Below are 8,460 nucleotides of genomic sequence, written 5' to 3'. Positions count from 1 at the left end.
TATTACACACAATGTAAAAATATTTTTATGCTTGTTAATTTTTTTCCCATTAAATGTACGTGACATTTTCAAAAATGTTTCTACTATGTATAAAAATGTTTTCATAGTTCATTTTTATTGCCATTAAAAAATGTGCAATGTGTATTTATAAAATTACTGTATCGAAAATGTGTTCAAAACACGTATTTAATAAAATATACATCATGTATTTGAAAAATGTTCAACATGTATGATAAAAATGTTTCACGTGTGCTCTAAAAATGTACACTGTGACAGTAGCGGTTCGAACCTACAGCGTGCAGCGAGCAAACCGCGCTAATAGGCCGGTCCGCTAGTTATCACATGTAGGCGATTCCTATTAGAAATCCGTACGGGCGAGATATAGCACTGGCGCTCCCTGTTATCTGCAAAAAGATTAGGGTTTTGTACAAACTGGACTCAGGATGCTTTTTTTTTTTCCTATTTACTGGGCCTCCATATATGGTCCAGCTGGACAGAGACGGTGTCTAGTCGTGCACATGTGCAGTTAGCCGCCGCATGTGGCCGGCTGTCTGTCCGATGTGGCGAACGCGATGGCGATGGGATCCGTATTCTATGCGCCCCTCTATACCTACCTCTACCTGAAGTCAATCTCATACCCACAGGCCACAGTTCATCAGCCATTGCCATTTATCCTCTCCTTACTCCCACTCTAATTGGTAGCCGCCGCCGCCGACGAGGCTACAGCACCGACCGCTCGAGCGTTGACGCGATCTCCCTCGACTGGCGTCGGAGATCGTTCGTCGACAACGTGCCCCACGCCGTATTTTCTGACTACCCGGAGTCAACGCCAGCTCTGCTCCGGCTACCCTGATTTTCCCGTCGCCGGAATCAGTCAGTATACCATATAAAGCCACGATGCCTTCCGGCTCGGGCTCCGACCCGCTGCTCGCGCGCGCCGACGGCAGCAGCATGGAGGAAGACGACGGCATCGACGTCGCGGCGGTGGACCACCGCGGCCGTCCCGCCCCCCGCGCCTCCACCGGCCGCTGGCGGTCGGCGCTCTTCATCATAGGCAAGTGCATGTACAGCAGATTATTTTGCAAATGATCGATTTAGTTAATTGGTGTGTGATCATGATCGGAACCGGAACGGGGGGTGCAGCGGTGGAGATCGCGGAGCGGTTCTCGTTCTACGGCGTGTCGGCGAACCTGATCAGCTACCTGACGGGGCCGCTGGGCGAGAGCAACGCCAAGGCCGCGTCCGCCATCAACGCCTGGAACGGCGTGGCGCAGCTGCTGCCGCTGCTCGGCGCCGCCCTCGCCGACTCCTGCCTCGGCCGCTACCGCACCATCGTCATCGCCTCCCTGCTCTACATCCTGGTACGTACGCAACGCCCGGCGCAAAACCAGTCATTTCTTTTTTGCCTCGAGCAATTATCACCATTGCCTCACGCGCGGCAGAGTTCACGGTGCCGGACCCAGTGTCAGTCGGACATTTAGGTAGTGGCGTGCTTGAATCGGTCGTGGGCTCGACGGCTCGTGGCCATTTATGCTTGCAGCGCCTGAGATATTCTGGTCCAGTTCGCTATAGATTCTAGCTTGAATTTAACCGCAAGTTGATGTTAAAATATGGCGAATTATTTGGGTTGTTGAGATTGGGCGAGTGGTCACAAATCTGAGGACAGTCGAGTGGTCGAGGGTGCATGCACATGCGGACTACTCGAGGAAAGATAACACGTCCACGTCCACGAGCTGCACAAACTTCTTTGGAAACACGTCAGAGTTTTAGGCATAAAACATCACACGTTTTTAATGATAATTTATATTGGCGTGATGATGGCAATTTTTATTTGCAAAAACCGTAATTTTCTGACAAAGAATGGATTGAGGCGGATTTGCCATGCTCGAAGAACATAATTTGTCATGAAAAACGTTTGATGTAGCATGGTGAAAAATCGGACATCAAATTTGTAGTGGACTCCAACTTTTTTCATCCAAGTGTCCGCTGGCGCGTTGTGTTGAACGGAGTAGGGTTTATATTTCCTTTTTTTTTTGCGTTTGTCTGCTATACGTAAGATGCTTGAAAATATGATTGGTGAGAGCAGTGCGGAAGCTTCTCAGGGGCCAACCTGGACTCAGCCAGCCCATGATATTTTTCTCGTATATCTCCTAGTATGTGGCCCATATGTCAAGTAAAATTGGCCCAGGCGGGAATTTGTTTGCCCCCCAAAAATCAGCCTAAGCTCTGCCGTTGGGAGAGAGGGTGCCGCAGTGAGGCCGAACCGGGAGTGACCAGGAACCGGGGACGTGTGGCAACGGCTTCGCCGGTAGAGAGGAGTCTGAGGTTGATTGGTTCAAATGCCATGTGAAAGACAACATGGTTAGAAGGATGGTCGGGAGCGACGACAGACAACTTAAGAAGGGTGGGGAGGCAAGGCAGCCGGTCGTGGGGCGGTGGTGGCAGGCAGCCCGGCTGGCGTCAGAATGACTTTGCGTCAGGAGAAAGACAACGAAAGGAGATGAAACACACTCCGAGGAAGTCACTAATGGGAAAAAAATCAGGCGACTAACATATAGTCGGTACCTTTCTTCTTGAGTGGGGGCGTAGGTTTTTCTATTAGGACAAAGGGGAAAGTAGGTGACCTAGTGCTTGTTGATGGGTTTTGGTTAGGTAAACTTCTGTCGGACAGTGCGTCTTTGTCTCGTTTACAGTGAGACAGAGGTACGTCTTGCCTTAGGGAATGTGCTAACTAGGCCTGCCCAATAGTATTAGTTGTTTCATTTTATTTTAGTTTTGTTTATATTTTAAGACATTCAAAATAAATACATTCCAAAAAATTAATTTAGTTATTTTTTTTAAATGTTTACTATGAATAAGAAAAATGTTAATGTGTTTTTAAAATTTTGTTAGCACACATTAAAAAGAATGTTGATAGTAGTCAAAAAAAACTATTTCTGACATCTAAAAAATGTTCACGTGTTCCAAAAAAATATACATAACATTTTGTAAAAAGTGTTTATACAATGTAAAAATGTTCGTGTAATTCAAAAAATAGGTTTCATATCAATAAACAAATCATGTTACATTAACAAAATGTTCACGAGTTTCACAATATGTTTGTGACATATTTCAATAACAAATTATATGATGTTAAAAAGTCGGATAGTTTATAATTTAAATCATTCAAAAATGTTCAAAACATGTATTTTTTAAAAAATCATGAATTTATAATTAAACATGCGAAAGTATCTTTTAGATGTATACAAAAATGTACAATGTGTATGAAGAAATAGCCATGAAAACATATATTTAGCAAAAATGTCAATCATGAACATAACAAATGTGAAACGTGTGTAAAAATGTTCTTGATGTATAAGAAAAATATAAAATGTGTATGTAAAATGCAGACCTGTGTTGTTAAAGGACAAACCTGATGAAAATCGAAGAAAAAATAAAAAATTAGTGAAAAGGATAAAAAAAAGAGAAAACAAAAAGACCCTAAGAAATCGATGCAAACAGTGAAAACCAATAAAACTACCAAAAAAATGTGTGACAGCTACAGTACTTGGCCGGCCTTAGCTCTCGCTTGATAAGAGGCATGAATAATAATAATAATTAGTAGTAGTAGTAGTAGTAGTACTCCCTTTGTTCATAAATATAGGATGTCTAACTTTTTTGTGAATTTGATGTATATAGAGACGTTTTAAGGTGTTTGTTCATTTGTTTGAATTTGTATGTAGTTTGTATTTCAAATATTCAAAACATCTTATATTTGTGAACGGAGGGAGTACTGTATAATTTTGGACGGACGAGATTTCATTCTGCTCTTGTTTCTCCTATGTTTGATTCACGAGACAGGATCGTATGCATCACATTTCTAAATTTCTCACTGGCACTGCTGAAACTTCGTGCAGGGTTTAGGCATGCTGGCTCTCTCGACATTGCTCTCCTCCGGGGATCACAAATGCATTAACACCGACGGCGGCACGCCCTGCCCGCCGCCGTCCGGTCTGCAGATGGCCGCGTTCTACACCTCCCTCTACCTGGTGGCCCTGGCGCAGGGCGGGCACAAGCCGTGCGTCCAGGCCTTCGGCGCCGACCAGTTCGACGCGAGCCACCCGCGGGAGGCCGTCTCCCGGAGCTCCTTCTTCAACTGGTGGTACTTCGGCATATGCGCCGGCACCGCCGTCACGCTCGTGTTCCTCAGCTACATCCAGGACAACATCGGCTGGGGCCTCGGCTTCGGCATCCCGTGCGTCGTGATGCTCTGCGCCCTCGCCGTCTTCTTGCTCGGCACCCGCACCTACCGCTACTACGCCTCCGACGGCAAGCAGCGGAGCCTGTTCGCTCGTGCCGGCGAGGCTTTCGCGGTGTGGCGGAGCAAGCGGCGGAAGTCGAGTCCCCTTGCAGCCTCCGGTTCGCATGAAGCTCATCGACCGGCAACATCGGCGCCGGAATACAGGTAATAAATACAGAGTGTTTGGCAGGATGCTCGATCGACCGATACAAGCAGCAAGAGGAAGAACGCGATGTCTCACTGCTCTGCTTTGTTCAAATCTTGTACAGTGCTCAGGTCGACGAGGAAGAGCAGGGGGTGGTGATCAGAAACGCGGACCTCATCGAGGAAGTCAAGGGCGTCCTCCGGCTGTTCCCGATCTGGGCGACGTGCCTGATCTACGCCGTGGCGTTCTCCCAGTCGTCCACGTTCTTCACGAAGCAGGCGGCGACCCTCGACCGGCACGTCGGCAAGCGGGTCCAGGTGCCACCGGCGGCGCTGCAGAGCTTCATCAGCATCACCATCGTGCTCTTCATGCCCATCTACGACCGCGCCATCGTGCCGCTGGCGCGCCGCTGCACGGGCGTCTCCTCGGGCATCACCATGCTGCAGCGCATCGGCGTCGGGATGGTGCTCTCGCTCGTGTCGATGGTGGTGGCGGCGCTCGTGGAGACACGCCGGCTCCGGATCGCGGCGGACGCCGGCCTGGCGGACCTGCCCAGGGTGCCGGTCCCGATGAGCCTGTGGTGGATGGTGCCGCAGTACGTGCTGTTCGGCGCGGCGGACGTGTTCACCATGGTGGGGCTGCAGGAGTTCTTCTACGACCAGGTGCCCGACAAGCTGCGCAGCATCGGGCTGGCGCTCTACCTCAGCATCTTCGGCATCGGCAGCTTCATCAGCAGCGGCCTCGTGTCGGGCATCGACAAGTGGAGCTCGGAGAGGGGGCAGAGCTGGTTCTCCAACAATCTCAACCGCGGCCACCTCGACTACTTCTACTGGCTCATCGCCGCGCTCAGCGCGCTCGAGCTTGTGGTGTACGTCTTCTTCGCCGTAACCTTCAAGTACAAGAAGAAGGCAGCATCAGCTACCGTTGGTTAGAATTAGCGGTATATACTCGTGCTAGGCAGAGGATAGATATGAATTCAAGGTGTACATGCTTACATTTTTCGGATGGCTATTCCCCACTTCGACATACCGGCCGGGCCGATTATGACACGCCAAGAAGGATTTTTATAGGAGAACATGGCTACAGAAATTTGATAGGATGACACTTGTCATTCTAAGAAATTGTCTTGCCTCTTCTTTTTACGAGCTATTCATTTTTAATCATGCCAGTGCAACGAACGTCAGAAATGATAAAAAATTACATTTAGATCCATAGATCACCTAGCGACAACTATAAGCACTGAAGCAAGCCGAAGGCGTGCCGCCGTCATTGCTCCTCCCTCGCTGAAACCGAGCAAAAATTGTTGTACTAGACAGTCGGAAAGTCGTCGTGCTAAGGGCCAAAGGACCAGCGCAGCAGAACAATAACCGTCGCCGATGAATAGCGTAGATCGGAAGGATCCAACTTGAAAACACATGGCCACATGGGCGTAGACAAACTACAACCAAACCCGAGCAAATCCATCAAGGACAGATCCGCTGGAGACACACACCCACCGATGATGGTAGACACACCATCGAGATGGGGCTAGGCGGGGAGAAGCTTATTCCATCTTCAGGGAGCTGCCATCGTCTCGTCTTCCTGAGTAGGACAAAAACCTAACAATCCGAAGAAACAACTGAAAACAGAGCCCTCCCGCCGGCAAGGGCTGAGATCTACCACGTCGCCATGGCACTGAGGCCACCGGAGACAAGGCGGACCGACAGCGGCGCCGGTGGGAGGCAGGGGAACCGTAGACTTTTCTTGGGGAGGAGGTATGGATGGATGAGAAGGGCAAAGGCGTTGTCTATTTGCTATGCACAGGAATTGTCTTGCCTCGTTTCTATAAAAAAATGGTTTGACTGCATGTGTAGTTTTCTTCGAAAACACAGAAAATAAATAGCATTTCTATAAAATTCATATACATGTCAAAAAATTCAAATGGAGACCGAAATCCATGGAGGCCTTGATTTAAAAACTTCAAAATTCAAAATTTTCACTTTCAAAAATATTCTGCAAAAATACATATATATCTAGATACATAATGTACTTGTGTGCAAATTTTCAGATCAAAATATGTTAAAATGAGAGCTACACAAGAAAGACAAATTTGGGCCTTTTAGCATACGTCATCCTCAAAGTCTAGGATTTTGTTTTTTATATGCAGCTTGCATTTCAAGGTATTTCATCCTGAAATTTTACACACATACACTTCACATCCTTGCATTCTTGTGTGTGTTTTTCAGAATTTTTTGGAACTACAAATTTTTTATTTTTCAAAATAAAGACTTTCATGATGCCCGGCCTCCAAAGTGCCCTACTCATATACATGTTTCCTATGAAACTAGCAAGATGTCCGTGCATTGCACGGAACAATCAAGATGCTTCTTTTACAAAACACCTGTTGTGATTGACCCATGCGGGAGTAATTCCATGTGTAAAAACTAATGATATCTCGAGAAACAGGAGAGATAAGGTGAGGAGGAGTGGGGCTGTAACACCCTGAGGATCATGCTACAGTAACTCTCTGTGATTAAGCTAATCATGTTGCTAAACAGGGCATGATCACATTTGGAATCACATTTCTTTTCAAACTCCTAATTCAAACTTCAATTAAAATTAAAGTGGAAAATAAAAGTTTTCAAAAATTTAAACAAAAATGTTCGGTGGGTGCCAAATAATACACTGGTAATTATGGTGGAGAAAACACATTTTTATAAAATACCTAAATACTTTTAAATGAAATAAAACAGAAAAGAAAATAAATAAATAAAAAGAAAATACAACAGAAAACAGAACATGCAAAGAAAAAAAAGAAAAAAAAGAGAAGGCCCTTCCCCCCCGCTGGACCCCTGGCCCGACTGGGCCGACTCCCGGCCCAGCCCACCTCTCCCGCTCGCCCCCTTCCCTGTTCCCCCGACCGGGGTCGGAACAGGGGCAGTCCCCGCCGCACCCCCTCGCCGGCGACGGGGAGGATAAGCTCGCCAGCACCCCCGCCTCCTCGGGCCTCTCTCCCACTCGCCCCGCTCTCCTCTCGGCCTCTGCGCCTCTCTCTTCCCTCCCAGATCCGCGCCGCTCCTCCCTTCCCCACGCCCGACGCGGTCGCCGCCGTTCACCGTCGTTCCCGCGGCCACCGTGCCCCAATCGCCACTTCGCCGTGTCGTACGCCGTCGCCGCCCTCGACTACACCACCTCCACCTCTCCGTTGGAGCTCCGAGCCACTGCAACAGCCTCCCCGAGCTCGTCTTCCCCGCACGGCCGCCGTCGATCGCCGCCCCGTTTCGCCGCCTCGAGCCTCCCCGAGTACGCTGCCGTCCCCCTACAGCCTCGCCGTGAGCCTCTCCCCCCTCCTCCCCTGTCCTTTCTCTCTCGCGCGCCCCCTAGCTTCTTCCCCACACGCGCCCGAACGCCGCGCCGCGGAGCTCGCCGCCGGCGGGTCTCCGGTGACCATTTGGTCATGGGCGTAGGCCCGTTAGCTCGACCGCATCGTGCCGCACCCGCCTAGCTAGTTAGTTCGGCCGCTCGCGCGCTCTAACGCCGCACCCACCCCAGCCCGAAGCACTTCGCCGCCGGCGAGCTCGTAGCGCTCGCCCCCGCCCGTTCCAGCCGCTCCGGCCACCACCGTTGGACGCGCGGCGCCGAGCCGCGTCGAACGCGCCCAACCACGACCCCGCAGACCCCCTGTGCGCGAAACCCGCGCCCCTCCCGAGCCGCGCCGCCGCGTTTGGCTCGTCGGAGTTGCTCCGGCGCCGGCCGCCGACGTGGCTGGCCTGGCCCCCCCCCAGTGCCACTGCCAGTGGGCCCCGTGGGCCCCGTTGACTGGGTCCACCCAGTCAACGTGCTGACTGGGCAGGCCCAGGCACTGACATGCGGGCCCCGCCGCAAAAATTAAAAACAAAAACAAAAAGAAAAATGTTTTATAAATAAAAATAATTAGATTAACTAATCACTCACTGGCATATGGGGCCCACCCCTCTAATTAGACTGTTAGTTTAGTTTAAATTAATATTAGACTAACAGAGGCTGACATGTGGGTCCCACTGGACCCACCAGTCTG

The 8,460-nt window shown here is 49.7% G+C and overlaps 1 protein-coding gene across 1 annotated transcript; it reads left to right on the top strand.

Moving 5' to 3' along the window:
• The first annotated feature begins 508 nt into the window (after positions 1–508).
• Positions 509–5,545, top strand: LOC109748430 (protein NRT1/ PTR FAMILY 5.10). The gene is made up of 4 exons (XM_020307456.4): positions 509–1,054; positions 1,144–1,361; positions 3,897–4,444; positions 4,549–5,545. Exons 1-4 carry the CDS (start codon positions 898–900, stop codon positions 5,354–5,356), a joined length of 1,731 nt encoding a protein of 576 aa, XP_020163045.1. The 5' UTR covers positions 509–897; the 3' UTR covers positions 5,357–5,545.
• The last annotated feature ends 2,915 nt before the right edge of the window (positions 5,546–8,460 follow it).

The sequence above is a fragment of the Aegilops tauschii genome, chromosome 1 (genome assembly GCF_002575655.3).
Source record: "Aegilops tauschii subsp. strangulata cultivar AL8/78 chromosome 1, Aet v6.0, whole genome shotgun sequence".
Taxonomy (NCBI): domain Eukaryota; kingdom Viridiplantae; phylum Streptophyta; class Magnoliopsida; order Poales; family Poaceae; genus Aegilops; species Aegilops tauschii.
The sequence above is the reverse complement of the archived record's forward strand: the minus strand, read 5'-3'. Positions and strand labels throughout refer to the sequence as shown.

Bases quoted from the DNA above. Each gene is read 5' to 3' on its own strand.
- LOC109748430 (XM_020307456.4), top strand. From the start codon at position 898: ATGCCTTCCGGCTCGGGCTCCGACCCGCTGCTCGCGCGCGCCGACGGC. The intron at 1,055-1,143 runs GCAAGTGCATGT...CGGGGGGTGCAG, and splicing joins GTCGGCGCTCTTCATCATAG to CGGTGGAGATCGCGGAGCGG. The intron at 4,445-4,548 runs GTAATAAATACA...AATCTTGTACAG, and splicing joins ACATCGGCGCCGGAATACAG to TGCTCAGGTCGACGAGGAAG.